At 33.7% G+C, this 21,459-nt stretch overlaps 1 protein-coding gene across 5 annotated transcripts in view; it reads right to left on the bottom strand.

Annotated features, from left to right (window-relative positions):
* Positions 1–21,459, bottom strand: part of ASPH (aspartate beta-hydroxylase) — a 247,329-nt gene that overhangs the window by 49,846 nt on the left and 176,024 nt on the right. For all 5 annotated transcript variants that reach the window (XM_051970134.1, XM_051970136.1, XM_051970133.1 and 2 more), the window contains 4 exons: positions 20,358–20,494; positions 16,068–16,166; positions 12,646–12,735; positions 244–381 (listed from right to left, as the gene is read on the bottom strand). In XM_051970134.1, the coding sequence (XP_051826094.1) occupies positions 244–381; positions 12,646–12,735; positions 16,068–16,166; positions 20,358–20,494 (464 nt within the window). The remainder of the gene's footprint in view (positions 1–243; positions 382–12,645; positions 12,736–16,067; positions 16,167–20,357; positions 20,495–21,459) is intronic.

Below are 21,459 nucleotides of genomic sequence, written 5' to 3'. Positions count from 1 at the left end.
TCTAATACATGCTCTCCCCAATTAATGGCAAATATGGATGTTTCAGGAATGCTCTATGTCCATATGTGCATATGTATTTTTTTAAGAAGGAAAAAGTGACAAGGTATCTTTAAACAGATGGATTCTCTATCTTTTGCTATTTGTCCTAATTGCATTGCTGCTTCCAGCCTCACATTACATAGCTAGTGGCATTCCTTTCTTGAGATCACAGATAATCTGGGTTAAGTGCTCACTGGTACTCACCTTCACCAACTCAGTATAACCAGTTTCTTTTGCAGTCCACCAAGGCTGAGCTTTAAGTCCATTTACATTGTAAAGTGAACGCTGCCAAACAGATGCAAAATGACCTCTCTTGTGTCCAAGTTCATACCATTTATATGCCTAAAAAATTAGAAAAATAAAAATCTTAGATATATTTTCAAACTATGATTAATTGCTATTAAAAAAATTAAAGGTGAACAAGATATCAGATTAGACATTTTCTCTATTCCCCACAACCTCTCAAACCTCTCCCAAACCTCACCCAAATACATCAAATATAAAGCAAATTCAGCTGCCTCGATAATCTAAAACACCCAGAATCCAAAAGGTTAAAAAAAGTCTTAGAAATTAGACAGACATTTATCCTCAGGTTACTCAGTCCTCTTCCCCCAATTGCCATATTTCCAACAGCAAAGATGGATTAGCAGACCCAAGGACAGGACATAAGTCTTACATAAAAACCTACTCTATATCCTGGTCTCCACTTTCTGTTGCTGTGCAGATACTTGGCCTGAGGGGGAGGATCTTTGCTGGGGTCTTGACAGCCAGATTGGCCACAACCTTTCAGGAACAAAAGTCTTCTAAGGAACTGCAGTCTGAAATCACTAAGGCTGTAAAGCTCTGAATTGCTAGGGCTGGGTCATCACCAGAACAAGACACCCTGCATTTGAGGGACTGTAGAAGAATACAGAATCCAGGTGGGTCCAGTTTCAACCACTCAAAAGTCAGGTTGGGAGACACTGATTTGTCCAATATGGGAGAAAACTAGGATACTTTGAGATCCAGTCTTCCCAAAAAAACATATTCAAAGTGGTCTCAGGAGATGAATAATAAGGAAAATAAGTAACCCAAAAGACTAGCAGTCCCAAGATTTCAGTTTTCTTGAGAAAAAAAAAAAAAACTTCTTTAGTTTTCTGAAGAAAGAAAGAAAAAAACTTCAAAGATGTTGAACATAAATGGGAAACTCAACAGTAATAATGGAAAGAAATATGGTCTCCAGACCTAGTAAATTAGCTTGGGCATCCATGAATAAATACTACAAAAATGAAAGAATGTCTTGACAAGACAGAGGAGTCTGTGGAATTAGAGAAAAGCATGGAATGACAGCATATTGCTCCTGAGTGGTTTAAAAGAAATTGGGAATTTTAAGAACAGAATTAATATCCTACACATCAAAAATAATGAACAGAATAGAAAAATTAGGATTTTCAAGCAAGTCTCACCAAAGAAACAAAAGAAAGATCAATAGATTGGGAATACAAATACACAGAAATGAAGGACAACCTAGAAGAAGTAGAAAAACAGTAAAATCTCGGGATTCTAGGTTTCCCAGAAGAACATGAAAGATTTAAAAATAAAAACAAAACCTTTATACCAGAATTGAAGAAATAATAGAAGAAAATGCTCAGAACTTCTAAACATAGAAAAAGAAATTATAACTGAAGAATTCACAGACTGCCTCAAGAAAAATACCTGACTGCAAACTCCACAACACCTGGTGGTTAAATTAACAAATCAATTCAGAAACAAATTCTGCCAGCCATTAGGAGAAAGACTTTCAAATATAAAAGAAAAGACATTCTAATAAAGTAAAACTATTTTTACCCACTAGAAAAAAGAAGAGTGAATGATGAGTTCCAAAAAGCAATGGAGCTCAGACTATAGTCCAGGGTGAAATCTGACCCTAAGAGTATTGGACATGAGATGGATGTTACAAAATTAAAAAAAAAAAAAAAAAAGGAGTTTGAAACATTATTAGACAGAAAATCGGAACTGAAGAGATTATTTTCCTTTTGAACATCCCAAACAGAAACACAGGAGTTAAAAAACTTAGCAGGCAAGAATAGTGATAGCAACATAGCCACATGAGAGAGTTCAGAAAGAGATTTCTTTTTAAATGTACAAAAGGAGATAGGATGAAGACAGAAAATTGGTAGAAGTTACAACAGTGAAGAGGCAGACATCAGGCATTATAGACAGAACCTGACAGTACCTTGACTGAAAGTGATTGTTTCTGTTGGAGAATTACATTACAGAAGAAGAGTATGTAAAGTATGTTTTTTTTTTTGGGGGGGGGGAGAGTGGGGAAGGGCACATGGAGAAAGCAAAGAGAGAGAGTAAGATGCCAAGAACAAATCTACCAGTGAGGGGAAGATGACCTCTGAGGTCTCAGAAAGATCAGAGCCTACAGCAGAGAGGACTGAGGGATAAAGGGAGGGAGACTGAAGAATTAGTGAGGAAACAGGCCACCTTTGGAAGTGAAAGAAGGTTCCACTGATGAACATTCTTCTGGGTAAAGAGAGATGTTTACAAGAGGAGAAGGATTAAGTCTAGGAGATTCTGTGCTTAAAATTTCTATTTGTTCGAGGGAGGTGGAAAATGAACCCTCTGGGTACAAATGGAACCTGGAAGAATAAGATAACACTGCCACAGGGAGGAAATTTTCAGGCAAAATGTAAGGGGAAGAAAAAGATCAACAAGAGAGAGTATAGATCAATGGTAATCAAGGATGATCTCACTTGGGGAAGGTCCAACCACAGGGCAATGTCCTCTATCACCAGCAATCGCTAGCACTATTCAAAAAGTGAGGCACTCTGGAAAAGGGAAGTAGATGGGGCACATCCTATAAGGAAGTGGCAAAAAGCGCCTGGAAGGAAAACCTAAATTGCAAAATCAAGACCAAATTATCCTAGAAGGAATATCCTTGGATGCTTTCATTGCATGAAAAATACAAAGAGAGAGTCCCCTAAATTATAGGAGTCATAAATCTTGAGAAGTCTAAAGTAAACAGAAAGAAAAAAAATGGATGGTCAAGAAAGTGAAAGAAATCCTTTTTTGGAAAAAAGCTAAAAATGGAATTTAAAAAACTAGTGAATAGGACTGATGGGGAGGAGAGGAAGGGGAAATATCAAAGGAAAAGAGAGGATGGAAGTGAGGATAAACAAGTCAGTGGGAATAGGGATACTTTGAAAAATGTTAAAATAAAGTAACTGAATGAACTAATACTGTATCAATAGCCAAAGAGAACTTGTAACTGAAAAGTTTCTGTCCTGGCAACATTAATGCACTTAGGATAAGAAAGGAAGTACCTGACACATAGTAGACACTATATAAATGCTTATTCCCTTCTCTCCCCTTCCCCTTTTTCTGACATAAAGGGAACCATTTTGTGACTTCAAGGTAATTGTAACATGATACAATGTGCTTTGGAGACAACTAGTCTTCTCAAAGACAGCTGTCTGGAAAGAATGCTTCTCCATATGTCCCCTTTTGAATGGTGTTGTCTCCATATGCTCTGGAAGAAGCCCTTTCCATATGTTTCCTGTGCAAGTGTATCTTTCATAGCTTTGGCCAACTCAGAAAGTATGTCTACTTACTCAGTTAATTCTTCTCTTTCCAATTATTATCAACTAATTATTTCATTCTGAAAATTATTTGTAATAAATTGGTTTTCATCTGAATATATAAATCATTGTCGATGTTGACCTTTATATTGATACTTTTAAAATCATATTTCTAACTTTGATTGCATGGAGCAGTTAGAGAAAAATAATTAGAGAATGTACTTAGAATAATAATAAAAAAAATCTAAACTCTTAATTATTTGTATTTTTAATAGTGATTTCACCTTCAAAAGGAATATCATGTTTTGTATTCATATGCCTATACATATACATATCAGGAAATAAAATAACAAAATATTTGAAATTAGAAAAATATATTTTAGTAACTATTGTACATTGTTCTTGCCCACATATTTAGGTTTAAAGTACTCTTCAATATACAAAGATAATTATTAGGGAGAGTTTTAATAACATTTTGCTTTATTTTATTTTAGCCCTTCATATTTAAAATTTAATAAAAAAAATTTAACAATGTTTTCTAACTGTATTCATCTAACATTTGAGACTTGCTTCCCATATTTCTAGTGTTATAATAAAATGAGTAACAAGATACAACTAAATAATGTCAATAATGATTATGAAAAAACATTTATCATTAAAAATTAGGGGGAAGGCTATCTTGTAGAAAAATAGGATTTTAAATCAGTAGCCCTAAATGATTTCCCCCCCACCCTGTACTTGACTTTTAAGAGATAAGGTGAAGACGAGTTAATATTAGAGAAAAACATAAGAACTTCTAAAAATGCCTGACATGTGTGTTCCTCTCTGTCTCTGCACGCGCGTGCACACACGTGCACACACATACACACACACATACACATACACACACACACACTCTCTCTCTCTCTTCCTTGGGTCCAATTATTATCTCTATATAGATGACTCCTAGATGTATATATCCAGCCCTAATCTTTCTCCTGACATCCAGTCCTGAATCGCAGCTGCCAATTCTAAAATTCAGCATGTCTAAAATACTGTTTCCAATCAAACCATCTTCCCAGTTTTGCTATTTTTTTCCAAGCTCTCCATCTGGAAAGATAGAGATACTGAGCTATATTCTCCAACTTAACTCACATCCACTCCTCATATTCACTCAGTCGCCAAATCTTATTTCTATATCAACAATTTTCAAATCTGTTTCATTCTCTTAATTCAAGTAGCATAATCTTCTTAAAAGATATGTGTCCCATCTCTCATCCATCATCAACATAGTTGGCAAATTAATATTCCTAAAACAAAATCTGAACCTATGTAAGAATCTTTAGTTTAGTTTAGTCTCTGTACCATATCTAGAAACTTCTCAGTTTGGCACTTAAAACCCTTTATAGCTAAATAGTACAATGGATAGAAGATTTGAGTTCGAATTTGACCTCAGACACTTAGTAACTGTATCCTAGGCAAGTCACAACTTCTATTTATTTCATTTTCCTCATTTGTAAAAAGGAAATTAATAGCACTGCCTCCAAGAGTTGTTGTGAAGATAAAATGAGATAATTGTAAAATACTTAGCATACTGTCCAGCACAAAGTAAACACCATATAGAATTTTATTATAACATTGTTATTATTATTACATCTATTACATTTTTATTTTTATAATTTGGCTCACACCTATCTTTTTGACTCATTTCTTCTTGGATATAACCAAACTGGCCAACTAGCTATTTTCTGAAAATAAAAGTAATTCTAATAAAAAGAACGATAGTTAACATTTACATAGTGTTTTAAAAATTTTAAAGTGATTACTTACACACATATTTACACATTTACACAAACTCATTTGTTCCTCATAACAATCTTGTGAAGAGGTGCTATTAACAATTCTAAGAGATATTTACTCAGGTAACATGGATAAGAAATGTCTGAAGTATTAATTTGAATTAAAATCTTTCTAACACCTAGTCCTATACATTACAACACTAAGATGCCTATGGAGTTGACATTGAACCTCTGGCTTCCATGCTTTTATACTGGATGTCTCCCATCCCTGAAATATACTCCTTCTTCACCTTGGCATCTTGAAATTTCGAACTTCTTCTACATGCAGTCATTTTTGTTGTTGTTCAGTCCTCTCAACTGAGTCTGACTTCATGTCCCATTTGAAGTTTTCTTGACAAAGATACTAGAGAGGTTTGCCATTTCTTTCTCTAGCTCATTTTACACATGAGGAAATTGAGGCAGAGTTAAATGATTTGTCTAGGATCATACAGCTAGTAAGTGTCTAAGATCCAATTTGAACTCAGGATGATGAGTGTTTCTGACTTTAGTCTATCTACAATACCACCTAGCTGCCCAAAGTTATTCTAGGGCCTCTCTTTTACCTCATTTGTAATGCTCTTCTCTCTAACATAATGACCTTCATTTGATTTATCTTTGTCTATTTTGTACTCTTTCCTTTCTTCCATTTCATCCAACATAAGCTATTTAATGACATGGACTATTTTATTTCTATTTCAATATTCTCATCTTCTTTCATAGCACATTGCAAATGGTAATTAATGAATGCTTGTTGAATTCTATCTTTATATGCTAATTCAAAGTACTTTTTTGCATAAAACATTTATGAATGCTTTGTCACTAATGTGAATAATTGCCCAGACTTCCATGGATCTTGGCAGAATCGTTCATACTAGGGAAAAGCCAAGGTCTACTTCCTATATGAGATAACGATTGAAGTGGGAGAATCTGAGGTACATCACTCATTGACTGTATTGAATCACAGAATCCAGGTTCACTCCCAAAGTTGTGTTTACCAAGAAAATACAAAGGCTCCATTCACAGTATCACATTCAATTTAGTTAATTAGTTGATTTATTCAATGATGTTGGTTGATATTTTTTTTGTTGGTATCCATAAAAGTGGCTGATAAGAGTGTTAGGACCTCCATCCTTTGTATATTAAACATAAATGGCAGATGAGCTCTGGAGTAGCAGCTGTCTGCAAGGTCCGCCACTGTACATAGTTCTGCTTCTTGAGCTTGGAAACCACACACCAATTCTACTCCAAGAGGAAAATGTTGCTCTTTCATTATTACTTCCTAGCAGTCAACAGTTCAGTATAAAATATCTTAAAGTGAGAATGCTTTTTATTTTTCTACTTTGATTTGATGCCTTCGTCACCAAGTCTAGGACTCATAATAGTGTTCCTCCTTCACTAATGCAATACCCAGATCACCTGATAGGAAACAAAACTTCTTTCACTCCATGTTCTTTCCTTAGCTTCTCTTCACCTTGGGGTGTCCTATCTTTCTCTTCTACCATTATCTGTATGACTTCTTGTCATCTTTCTTTCACATTCTTTTTTGTGCTTTTTTTCTCCTTTTTAATTACTTTTTATCCCAGAGAAATTAGGTGCCACAGTAGTTAAAAATGATGAACTCAGAATCAAGAAAACACAAGTTCAAATCTTACTTCAAAGGCTGACTATGTGGTCCTGGGCAAGTCACTTAAACTCAGTCTGGTTTCTCATCTGTAAAATCGGGATAATAAGAAATACCTCACTTACAAAGTGGTTGTAAGGATATCATGAGAGAGATAAAGAGCTTTGCAAGTTTTAAAGTGCTAAAACAGTGCTATCTTTCTCTTTTAGATTCCTCTTACTGACACAATACTTCTCAAAAAATAAAATATACAGCTAAAAAGTAATTTTGAGAAACAAAAAGTTCCCAAATACTCTACCTCCCTCACTTTTCACACCACACATAGCCTTTGTTACCATGAATGATACTGGATAACCAATGAAAGTAGAGTTTGTGAGTCTTAGCATGCAAAAATCACTTTGTTATGAATAGAAGTTTTGTTGAATGTGAAAACTCTGGACATTCTTTTCTATTTCTAAAGCTAAAATTCTGGGCTAGATGTTTAGTATCAAACTCCTAGAAAACTGAAACAAGCCATAGATGGCTTGTTTCTTCCCTCTCCATTCCATTCTATAAAAAATTACTAGATAAATTTCCTCAAATTTTTAGTGGTAAGCTTCCAGAGGGTAAGAGTCACATCTTTTGTTTGAAGCCATTTCACTTTGATATTTAGAAAAATATTTGGCACAGAGTGACTATTTAGGAAATCCCATGGCCTACATTTCAGATAACATGAGGGTCATGTGATTTTCTATCAATGCAATGTCAATCATTACAGCTAATTCATATTACACATTCATGAATTAGTGTACATATAAAAAATATTTAATGATTTGTGGTGTTTTCCATTCAAGGTACTCTAAGTCTTAGTGCATTAAGTTTTAATAACTTTTGGAACATATTATAGCAGATTTTATTCCATACTTAGCATGTATAGGGAGGTATGACAGGGGAATACAAAGATGAATAATATGTAGTCTGTTTACCCTTTTCAAGCCTATATTCTATTAAGGAGATATGACATATGGAAACATAATTATATTATAAAATAAGACAATGTATATGAATATAAAATAAGTACACACTGGCATATGAGTGAGGCATAAAAATGCCACATAAAATCAGAGCAAAAAAGAGTATTATTAACTAGGAAGATAGAGAAAGGCTTCATAGAAGAGGTAACATATGAGTTGGGATTTAAATGAAAAAAAAAAAGGATTTCAATAAATAGGAAGAATTGATAGAGGAATGAAGGACACTCCTTTGAAATAATATGAACAAAGGTGCTTGATCAATACCTCAAATATTTGTGATTTTATTAGTAGGAATACTCCCTCCAAAACAATGAATGAAAACTTTACATAAATTAATAAATAGTTTCAGAGAACTTCTATGGATACAAATTTTCCTTGGCTGTGGTCAATTTCTTCAAGTTTAAATAGATTGTCCACAAAAAATGGACAGTCTATCCTAAGGCCAACTTGTAGGACCTGACAGAGTTTGTATTCTGCTCATAGAACCTTCAATCTCAGTTTCCTCAACTGTAAAATGGGGATAATAAGAAACACCTTACTTACAAAGTGGTTATAAGGATACAATAAGAAAGCTAAAGAGCTTTGCAAATGTTAAAGTGCTATAACAATGCTATTATTAGAAGTTCTATCAATGTAGGTCTTTGGTGAATATACTAAGGCCCAGAAACAGGAAAATACAGGTGATATTGAGGGGTTTGGTTGTTAAAACTTTTTGTGTGTCACAGACCTTTTAGCCAGGGGTCCTCAAACTATGACCTGGGCCAGATGCAGCAGCTAAGGACGTTTATCTCCCTCACTCAGAGCTATGAAGTTTCTTTATTTAAAGGTCCACAAAACAAAGTTTTTGTTTTTACTATAGTCTGGCCCTCCAACAGTCTGAGGGACAATGAACTGGTCCCCTATTTTAAAAGTTTGATGATCCCTGCTTTTAGCAGTCTGGTGAAGTCTAAGGATCTCTTCTCAGAATAATGTTTCTGAATTCATATAATAAAGCACATAGGTTCATATGAGAAATCAAATATATTGAAGTAGTTATCAAAAAATTTTTAAAGTTTTCTGTTTATCAGGTTAAGAATTCTTGATCTAATCTAATTGGAATGAAGGGTAGCAATATGAGATAAAGTTATAGACACAGGGTACTGTTAGATTGTGAAAGTCTTAGAATACCAGACTAAAAAATCTGAATTTTACTTGGTAGGCAACAGGGAATCAGTTCAGGATTTTGAACTCAGGAGTGACATGGGCAGATTAATGCATAAAGGAAAATTAATCAGGCATTTGTGTGAAAGACAGATTGGAAGGAGAGAATGGGGAGAGATTAGCTATGAGAAGCCTCTGCTAAGAAGGGTTTTATAATAATTCTATCAGCTAGGAATGAGAACTTGTACTAGAATGCTGGGATTGGCAGACTATCAACCTATAAGAACTGAGTCTTGTTCTTCTTCAGAGTCTATGTAACCTCCAGGGTTTAGCACAGTTCTCTGTACACAGAAAGTCTGCATAAATATGAGTACCATATAGGAGAGGAGGAGAGGGGAAGAGATGATTTCTGTATAATATCAAAGAATGCCGAATGAAAGGTACTGACAAAGATTCTGAAGTTGAAAACAAAAAACAGGATTTGTCAAAAAAGATAAACTCAATTTTAAACAGACTATATTTGAGGTGCTGGTCTGACATCAAGGAAAAGGTAATAGGATCACCATTTGAAACCATCTAGCCAAGGTCCTTCAATTGAAAGAAAAGGAATCTTTGGACCAGAGATTCAGTGATTTTTCCCAAGGTCACAGAGATAGTCTGTAGAAGAGATGGGATTTTAATCCTGTTGTAAGGAGTTGGTGACAGAGATCAAGAGTTTGGAATAGAGGTCCAAGTTGGTGATAAAAGTTTTGGAGACTATAAACTCCTTGAGGTTATGGATTGTGTCATCATAATCTCCAGGATCAAACAAAATTTATTTTGGCTTTTAAAGTTTTTCATAACTTGGCCCTTTCTTACTTTTCCAGTTTTCATATATATCCATCAACCCATTCTGCCAACTCTATGACCTAATAACACTGGTCCTCTTGCTATTTCTTGAATATGACACTCCATTCCCTTATGTAGGCTTTTTCATGTGCCTCTCCCCTTCTCTCCCCACCCTCTTCCCTGGAATGTCCCTTTCTTAGGTTTGATTATCTTCTTCGAGTCTCAGCCCAACTCAAAAGCTACCTCTTCAGCAAGAGTCCTTTCGAAGTTTCCCCTCCATGCCAATGTCTGCCTTCAATTCACTCTATCATAGTTCTTTGTATGTTTTTCTCCTAATAGAATGAGATCCATGAAGACAGAGTCCATATATATATATATTATATATATATATATATATATATATATATATATCTCTATATTTACCATATACTTAATACATGTATATTGACTTAAATTTTTATCTTTGTATTTCCAATGCCTAGGACATAATAATGCTTAAGAAAATGGTTTTTGAATGGAATTGGAAGTCATTTATAGAGAGTTGCAGTGGTAGGAGTGAAATTCTCAGAGAAAAGCAAGAAAAGGCTTATTTTTGTACCAGCATATTGGTTCCCATGATCTCTTTGCAATGAATAACTGCTTCTCTACTTTCCATGTTGATGTTAATTGAATTTGTAGATTAATCTCAAAAACCCAAATCCTAAATTCTAAATAATACTTTTGTGAAAGGGTGTGTGTGTGTGTGTGTGTGTGTGTGTGTGTGTGCATGTGAGACTGAAATAATGAAAAGTTCTTTTAACTAAGCTGTGAAAGAGAGCAGAGATTTCCTATATCTGTCTTTGGTTGTGGTTTCTGTAATGTTCAAAGACAAATTAAATATGTCTTGTGTGACAAATGCATTTATAGCAATCAGGCATGGACCTTATTCAATGCAAGACAGATACTGTCAGCAAAATCTTGCCTCTGTCTGTCATTCAAAGGAACCAAGGGTCATTTCCATCTCAAAAGGGGTAAAGAAGCCAAAATACTTATTAGTCAGCAATTTCAATTCTCTTCTTTCTTTCAATTCACTCCTAATACTACATAGTATTTCAGCTGTCAGAATGGCAGGTTATGTAGGAACAGATACAGAAAAGTAGAAGCATGTACAGAAAATAGTGTCAAGTATCTAAACCTCTATTATTCAATTTTTTGCTGATAGGGAATTCCCTGTCACAAACTCTCTTGTTTTTTTGAAAGCACAATTATCCACAATTGTATCCATTCTTTTGCTTAATTTTAGAAATCAAAGCTATTTTACATTTAGCTGTGCCTATACTATAGATGCAGAATTTAATTGTTATAAACAATGATGCAGCTCTCTCCTTTGATACTTAATACAGACTTTCAAGAAGAGATCCAAGTCCAGGTAGTCCCATACATTATTTGCCTGGTCACACAGCTAGTAAGTTTTGAACTCCAGTATTTCTAACTGTAAGACTAGTCTCATCTTCTTTCCATTCCTTGTCCAACTTTTAGAATATCTTATCACAATTAGTAATGCAATTTATGATTAAAGAAATGACATTCAGAAAAAAAATTAATTATAATAAGGAATCATTCATCAAGTTTTTTTTTTTTCCCCTAAAATATTTCTTTGGCAGTAGTTTTCAGAAATTAACACTATAAGCATTCACCTAGCACTTGTCCCAAGAAATTTCAGAGCACAATTATGCCATTAATTGTAATGATGGGTGTAAAGAAAGTATTTAAAATAAAGATACTTCCCAAAAGACAGCTACAGCTTTCTAATTTCATGATAAAGTTTTGATAGCAAATTTTCAAAACAAATCTAGGACACCTGTTAAGATGTTTTCTTTAAAGTTTTTACTACTTTATCTCTTTTGTTAATTGTCAGATGCTTCTTTATCATGAGATAAAGTACTTTGTCACACATAAGGGCAATACAAATGTCAGCCTCTATTAATATTACTTTGCCTCTTTTTACTAACTGTCACACACTTTTCACTTCAAAACAAAGTTTTCCTTCCATATCTACATTCCCATGGAACTTTAAGCAAGACCTTGGGATTACTTAGTTTCCTGGCAACACACTGTGATGTCAAATAGGAGAATACAAATTCTTGGAGAAAAGTGGACTCTCAAAATTTATACCGGGGGTTATACTGAAAATGACTCCTAGTTTAAATGATGTACTATAACTAATAAATACTTAATAAATGATAATAATTTAGCATTTATGTAAATGCAAAGTGAAAGTATAAATAAGCATTATCTTATTTGATACAACTCTGAGAAAGTAGATGCTATAATTATCTTCATATTTACAAATGAGGGAATAGAGGCAGAGAAAAAGTAAGTGATTTGCCTAGGGTCAGAGCTAGGAAGTATCCCAGGAAGTATTTGAACTCAGGTTTTCTTGGGTCCTGGTGCTGATTCAGTGCTCTACCCATTTTACCACCTGAGTGATATGTGTGTGTGTGTGTGTGTGTGTGTACATATAAACACATATATATATATATATATATATATATATATTTTAGTTTTTCTTTTTTCTACAACTTCCTTTTTTCCCACCCCTTCTTCTGTAAGAAAAAACTATGTATTCATGAGATTACTACCTCTTTGTTTCCAATTCTCTGCAAAGCATCACCCAAGTGGAAATAAAAACGACCATCATCAGTGCCAGGGTCACCAGATTCCAGTCCTTCCTGATGAAAAAGGAAAAAATAATATTAGTAATAGTGAATTGAGATTTCAATAAATAAATTTACTTTATCCATTGAGCTACAACTAAGAAAGGAACAGCAAACTAAAAAAAGAAAAAGTTAATTACACCCATGCATTTAAGAGCTAGATAAAAAGATCCCATTTCAACTTTGCAGTTAGTTTACGAATCAGAATTTACAACTCAGGACAAAATAGACATCACAGTCCAGATCTTAACAATAAGGCAATCACTATCAAGGGCTAAGACTGGTCATAAAATAAAGAAGATACTTCTCTGTGGGAGCGATTATGTAGTTAAGCCTGTAGTCCTTTCAGAGAGATTTAAGGTTCTTTCCTTTAGGAAAGAACCTCTCTGGTCGTATTTCTGCCAAATCCCATTCTCCTCCCCTGAATCCTACCCTATCAGCCAGTCTTTAACTATTATACTTGAACCAAAATACTTAATTACCTTTAGAATATGTGAAGTGATATGGAGACAACCAAAAGATAAATTTCTTTTCACTGGAAATAAATTCATGCTGAGCTTTTGATAAAACCACTTACAACAAAATGCAACAAAATAGAAATAAATTTGAATCTTTGAAAAGATAGTTTCTCTCTAACCAATTTCCATTTTAAAATAGAATCAAAAGATTTAAAACCAGGAGAGTCCTTAGAGTTCTACTCTAACACTTTCCTTTTTATAGATAAAGAAATTAAGACCCAGTGAAATGAATTTACTTGACCAAGGTCACACCAATATTAAGTTGTAGAAACAAGAATCAAAGCCAGTTCTTCTGACTCTATTTAATGGTCTTTTCTGTTCACCATTTTGCTCAATTTTTCTCCTTCAATTCAATCATTGATTAAATTCCTCTTAAGTGCAAACCTCTATGGTTAAATGCTAGAGAGAAAAAGACAAAAATAACACAACTCTTCCTTTCAAGGACCTCATGTTTTATTGACTGAAAATGAGAATCAAGCAGAAAGAATAAGAACATACTGGAAAGTGGAAAAGGATCTTAGTTTTAAGGAACTGCACTCTAAATTTTTTATATTTTAGGACATAATTGTCTCTAAAATTATATTACATTTTCCTAGAGAAAGAGCATCATGCATGCATAGTGGAGTTCATATTTGTTCTCCAAGCCAGGAAGATAGGAATTCAAGTCCCACCTCTTACATATATTCCCAGGATCAAGTCATTTCAATTGGGTAAATCACTTAATGCTCTGGGCAACTCTCAAGACTAACGGCAGAGAAAGTATTGCTCAACATTTGTAGGAGTTTAGTTACCTAGAAATTCCTTAAGATGAAGAATTCTCAGTCTCTATCCCTATTGCTACCATTTTAATAATTATCCCTGTTGTATTTGTCAAAATGTAATTTAAAAAAAAAAACTATGTATGCAGAGTTTTGTTTTACAAAATGAAAGAGCCTATGAGTAGCAGAAAGAGAGTTGACTTTTTAGAGTAAAATATGGGTTTGCATTCCACTTCAGACACTTAGTTGGGCAACTCATTTAACATCTTAATGCTTAGAATTTTTTTTTTTGGGGGGGGGACTAGGTGAAGGAGGAGATTCTTTGCCTCAATTGCTACCTTAACTTAAAAAGGTCAAGGTCTCCCATTTCATCTGGGGCCATCTCTAGTCACCTTGATCTATATCTGGTCACTGGATCCAGATAGCTCTGGAGTGGAAAGTGAGGCAGGATGACCTTGTCCAGCCCTCTCTCACTTAAATCCAATTCACTTGCATGTTAGGGCATCATCTCCCAGATGTCATGGTCCTCAGAGAATAAGGACAAACAATAGCTTGGGGCAAGTCTCAAAAGCCCTAAGTCCTAAAACAAGTACCTTATTTGCATGGGAAGAGGGAGTTTCCTTATCCAGAAACTTCCATTATAAGTAAAATCCCAGGTCTAATTCTTACTTCTATTCTTTTTGTGTTATAAAGCACTATAGCTACAACAGAGGTAGCCAAAGTGTTACCTCCATCTAATAAATGAAGAAACCCAATGATTTGAAGAGATAATGTTAAGAAAGGAGTGTACTGAGGCATGGGAAACAGCTAGCACAAAGGCCAGTAGATGAGAGTAGTCTTCCTGGACCACAGAAAGTAAAGGAGTAATGCATGATAAAAACCAGAAAGGTAGGCTGCAGGTTTTGAAGGCTTTAAACATAAGACAGAAAAAGACTCAATTTAACCAGAGACAAAATTAGGAATCACTAGAGTCTATAAGTAGGGGAATAATAGGATCAGATCCACACTTTAGGAAAAACACTTTAAAATATGGTCTGGAGTGAGGAGGGACCAGATAAAAGATAATAAGGGTCAAAACAGAAGGGAGTCATGTGACTGGAAAGACAGGGAAAGATATGAGATATGTAGGAAGTAATAATGATAATATTTGGTGAGACATCCAGAAAATGGAAGTGATGAGTCAAGGATAAAGACAACATTTTTGAACCTGGATGATCAGGAAGAAAAGAGAACCTTTAACAAAAATGAGTTTGGAGGAAGAGGGGGTTGTTCTTGATATGCTGAGTTGCATTTTGGATAATCCTGTTAAAAATTACAAAAGGCATTTATAATAACGGACAGGAGAACCCAAGGGAGAGAAGGAAAGGGAGCTCAGGACAGAGTTCTTCATCTCAAGATAATTTCATGCTTCCTTACATCTTAGGAAGGGCAAGTGATATCATCTTTATGGAGTATTTTAAGCTATCTGGAAGAGCTATAAAAATTCAAGGTACCATTATGTAATTTTCTAGCTAACGAAAGTTACCAAGGTCAAACATAATTTTGGCTGTGTCAAACACATTGCTAATATAACTTGAATATTTTAGGTTAGCATATTTTATTTAAATAGTCTCAATTCTTCACCTTATTTTATATGTGAAATTATATCACCATCCACATTCCATGGCAATAATTATTAAAGTGATTTGTAGTTTATTTTCTTATGGGAAATAATGCATTGATTGAACTAATTTTTAAAAGGCATTAAAGTATTTTTTTTTAAATTTTGTCACTTCCAAAAGCAATATTATTGCTGATTTATTTTCAGAATTGTTCCTTAAGCTATTTTCCCCATATTTCTCTTCATGTCTACAGTAAGCATTTTTAAACATAACATACTTTCAACTGTAGGGTAAATTCATACAGTACATCTGGTGGTCACAGTGAGAGGGTATACATCTTGATGAAAAGACCCAGCAGCAAATGTCAATCAATGTAGAAAGCATGCCAATCAATCCATAATACATAATCAAAGCCATCCAAATAACTCCAAGGAATTGCAAGATGAAAAAATAAGGGCAATGACAGTTACCTTCAAGTAAGGGATGCTCTCAGCAATCTTGTTCTGGGCCTTAAGGATAAAACCATAATGTACTTTGGCAAAGCCATCATTAGGAGTCACATTTAGGACCTATTTCCAAGAGAACAAAGTAAATAGTCACAATTAAATCCAAGTTCTGAAAATGATTTTCAAAACATTTTAAGGGCTAACCTTGATGAGCTGACGACTCCATTAAGACTCTTGATATTTAAGGTTAAAAAAATAATTTTCTTTCAAAACAGAGAATTTATTAATATTGGTTCAATTATTTCATTCAACACATGGGACATTAATTTTTCTAGGCAATAATTCTAACAGAATTATCTGTAGAATTTATATATGAATATATAATTTATATAAATTTATAGAGAATATTTCACCATTTTGAACAACAAAAGGAAGACAATTACTGACATTAACAATATACATTTTCTACATTGTTATGACTTGTGCAAATATGACTTCAATTGTTTCTCATGATTAGGAACAATGAACTACTTGCATAACAATTACTGATGACTCAGAATTTTCAAAAGAATAAATATTAAAAAGAAAAATTCTAAATAGTTAGCATTTTATCTCCATTTTCCCTTTACTACACCTTTCCCCACTTCATCATGTTACAGGGTAACCTTAAATTTTATTTTTTCTTTGTTAATTATTGGAGAAACACTGGTACATAATTTTTGATACAAAATATTGGGCAATATTACATTTAGAGAAATTAACACACATAGCATTAATTAGGTTTAGAAATACATTATTCTAAATGTTTCTAATTAAATATTAAAATAATTGAGAAATAACTCTGTTATTACTTCTCTGTTCTAAATAACTTAGAAAAAGAACATTGACTCTAAAATATTGACACTAAAGGCCCAGAAAAGGTTGTTCTGAGTGCTTTTTTCATCATTTGAGGTATGGTTTTTAGTACTTTTCCCATATCCTTAGGCCTGGCTAGAGAAGGGCATAATTCTTATGAGAATGTCACATTTAAGCAGCAAAGATGTGGGGTGAAGGGAAGACGACTTTTATAATTAAGACTGATTGAACCAAATATTTTGTCATCTAGCTATTTTTTTTGTTTGTTTTCCTCAAACTATTTTAACTTTTTTTCCTCAACTATTGTTTTTGTAATATTTGAAGACAGGAATGATGTCAATTTTTTTTGTATTCCTCACTCTACCAGGAGCAATTCTGTGTAAAAGGAACTGAATAAGCCACTAGGATGAAATATTATGTAAACTCTTGCACAACTGCCAAGCATTTGCATTTCTGTTACTGAAGTGACAAGATCCATCTTTATATTTTAGACAAGTTGTGCACTGAGCATAAGTACAGTACAACTAAGCTAGTCAACAGTGAATCCATATAAACAAAAGAAACCTGCATATGAGTCCTAAAGCTAGTGCTTTTAAGACTGAACACTTAAGGTCTCATTGTCCACAAAACAAAAAGATTCATCTATCAAAAGCCAAAGGACCAACAATTCAGATATATTTTATATAGTTCTAGATATAACACTTCATTAACTCTGGAATTAAAGATAAAGGGTAATTACATAATCGAACAAGAAAGGGAAAGTACTATTTTACACAGGATGACAAAAAAATGAAATGTTATTGGCGTTTAAAAAAATTGTGTGAAACAAAGCTCATGGAGATATTTTATAAAGTGCTTTGCAAACTTTAAAGTAATATATTAATGTCAGCTGTTGTTGCTATTATTATTAATAATAAACAAAACACATTTTTCCTTTGGGATATCCCTAGATAAAAGAGAAATCTTTAATTTGGTTCATCAGTTTCAAAGTTCAAAAGGAAAGACATCATTACTCCAAAAGACAACCTACTCCAAAGAAAACCACAGCTCTGGGAAGTGATGTGAAAACATCACATCTTATCAATACTTCACAGAAGTTATCACTAGAGAAAATTGGGCCATGGTGCATTTAATTGTATCTGTATTTAGTATAATTAAATGTAATTCTATGTAGATGATTCTTAAGATGAACTAAAATGCTTCCTATCTGAGACTCAATACACTAATAGAAGAGACTAACTACAAACATTCCAAAAAGGTTTATATAAATTAATGGATGACAGATTCATTACAGGCTATTAAGAGAAACTAGAATGTTTGGAGTAGTTCTCTAATCCCCAACAATGTTATCAAAAGGACAATCAGGCCCTTCTAAAAACACTTCTTTTGGTGGCTCCATCAGAGCTCTAGCCATTTTTAAATGACAGGCAGGCCTGAAAACAACAAAAAACCCAATATCCCCAAGTTCTGTAAAGATAACATTTGCTGTTTTATTATTGGCATGAGCAATTTAAGCTGCCAAAATGAAATTTTAAATGCAAGATTTTTTAATAAAAGCATAGTAGTTTCAACATTCTTTATTCTAAATATATGCAAAATTCCAAATGATTTGTAGATATTAGAAATGCTATATTAAAAAAAAAGATCTCATTTTAAGCTCATTCTGTAGCAGAATATTAATGATCTCTTTTCTTAATCAGGATGAAGGCATACACTGGATCCTAGGATATAGACCAAAGGGAATTCAAAGGTCATCTGGTCCTACTCTAATTTTAGAGACATAAACACACTCAGAAAAGTGATGGAACTCGCCTAAGAAGAAAGTAACAAAGCTGAGATTCAAACCCACATCTGATTCTGGATCCTGTATTTGAGATCTTAACCATGATGCCTCATATGTGTTGGAGTTTAATTACTATGTCTTGTTGAATTGTAAGAAGGAGGAGGCTTCAATAGCCCAGTGCAGGATAAAATGTTACTGTAATGATTTGATTTTCTTATTAGTTTGAGGACACAATAATTACACATGGCAAATTTGAAAAACAATTAAAAGTAGATTCAGTCAAGCACTATCTTCAAAACAAAGATTTTTTTTTTCTTTAACAGCTATGATTCAACTAGTATAAAGAACTGTTAGTAAGGAAATTGTTTCTGACAGTGTAGCTCAGTAACCATTTTTCAATTTATAGTGTTAAAATAGTACATGGGCCACTAAAATTAAATAGTATGACAATAACAAATAATAACAATAGATATATAGCACCTGTTGTTGAGTAATTTTTGACTCTTTATAACCCCATTTGTGGGTTTTTTTAGAATTGCTTGTCATTGTTTTCTTCAGCTGTTACACAGAAGAGAAAAGCAAAGCAAACAGGGTTAAGTGATTTGTTACGGTCACACTGCTAGAGGCTGAGGTTGGATTTGAATTTAGGACTCCCTGACTCCAGGCCTTATGCTCTAACCACTGTTCTGCCCTATATAGCACTGACTATGGGCCAAGTACTCAGATAGAACCATGTTTTTCCAATTCCAAGGTCAGCTCCTTATCCACTACATAAGCAACATTCAATTTTGAAGGACACAAATTAAATATTATACTTTTTTCTTGGAAATGAATTATATTCCTTTTTAAGTACATGTGATATATTGATAGCAAAACTCATAGATTGAAATGTGCATAAACCATGTGTGATTATTTCTCTTCCATCTGCTATGTCCATTGAATCCCTATAATCAAGATATAAGGACACTATGATGTTTCCACTTTGGGTTTTAAAAATAAATGCATTTTATGAAATATTAAATAAACATCCTAACATTTTAACAAAAAAGTCAATATTGTGACACAATGTTTTGGATAGCATTGAGAATCTGCAACTAAAATCAGGAAATTGACAGAAAGCAAAATTTAAAGAGGGGGAAGTAAGATAAAGGAAGAAGAAATGGGCAATTAGCATAATTTAATATAAGAAAAGAGTTTATTATTTATATTTAGTATTAGAGACATTATAAATCAATCCAGAATTATCTAAGAATTTCATTTCTTCAACAGGTTCTACTGAAGACTTCTTTATCACTTCCTTCTTCTCCTATCCAGAAATCATTTTCCTGGAATATCCTTTCAACTCTGATATTCAAGACTCAAAAGTACCTTCTGTCCCCTTCAGTCTCTCCTCTGATTGAATGGCTCCCCAGAGCCTCCATTTAAGGAGAGTGCTTGGCCAATATTGTCTACCATTTTCCACAATCCCCTTCCCCTCTTTACTTTTTCAGCTTCCTTTTATGTCTCTAAGCTCCCAGAGAGCAGGAACTGTCCTTTTCTTTGCTTAAATATGAATTCCCAGCACTCATCACAGTGACTGGTACATAGTAAGAACTTAATAAATGCTTACTAATTGACTCGCTTAATATTCACATAAAGGCATTTTTAAATTGTTGATATATAAAATGTTTGTTTACCTCTTCATAAACCTTCTTAGCACTGTCATTGTCACCAATCAAGAGATAACCCACTCCAAGGTCATTCTTGAAAGAAGTTTCATTGGGAAACAAGTGAACCAATTTCTGAAGGGTAACCAGGGAGCTTCTCATGTGACCTGATTTGATTGAAAACAGAAGAAAAGTCCACTTTGGTACACTCAGTTTTTATAAATTATAAAAAATTATTAGTTATACCTGAAAGTAAATAAATCTTTTTACTAAATATCACAGAATCATGGAATTAGAGAATTATAAGGCTATCTAATTACATCTATTTGTGAAAGAATTCCTATTATAACATATACCCAAAATATACATCCATTACCATTTAAAGATCTGAGAAGAAGATCAAGATTAAAAGAGTCCTGTTTGCACCTTACAAAAGAAAGAAAGAAGGAGGGAAGAAAGAAAGGAAGAAGTATCCAGGCATTGTCTGAAGCACTTTAAAATTTTATCTCATTTGATCCTACAACAACCCAGGGAGATCCTCATTTTATAGTTGAAGAAACTGAGGCAGACAAAAATTAAGTGATTTGCCCACAATCACACAATTAGATTTAATCTTATGTTATCCTGAGGCTAGATTTGAATTGAGGTTTTCTTGTCTCCAGATTCAGTGCTCTTCTATGTTACCCTTGAATCTTCTGTTCCCTAGGCTAAAGATGCCCAGTTTCTTCAACCAATGGCATGTCAAATTAACAAAAATAACAATTAGCAGCTTCAATTTATATAATGCTTTAAGGGTTGCAAAGCACCTTAGAAATATCTCACAAATCTTTGCAAATTATCCCAGGTCTTGAAGGAAGCTGTTATTATTATTATGCGAAGAATGTGAGGCAGGCAGAGATTAAGTGACTTGCCTAGACTCACACATTAAATACATATCTGAGAGGAGATTTGAACTCATGTCTTCCCAACAATATTTTGCAACTTATCAACAATCCCACTATTACTATCACTACTTAAAAATGTATAGTTCTCTATTAGAAAGTCCTCATTGTTAAGTCTAAGGAGTTGCAATTACAATGCTTATTCTGGGGACATGCAAAAACAGGATGTCAATTACAAAAGTTCTTACTAA

Source organism: Antechinus flavipes, chromosome 1 (genome assembly GCF_016432865.1).
Source record: "Antechinus flavipes isolate AdamAnt ecotype Samford, QLD, Australia chromosome 1, AdamAnt_v2, whole genome shotgun sequence".
Classification (NCBI taxonomy): domain Eukaryota; kingdom Metazoa; phylum Chordata; class Mammalia; order Dasyuromorphia; family Dasyuridae; genus Antechinus; species Antechinus flavipes.
The sequence above is the reverse complement of the archived record's forward strand: the minus strand, read 5'-3'. Positions and strand labels throughout refer to the sequence as shown.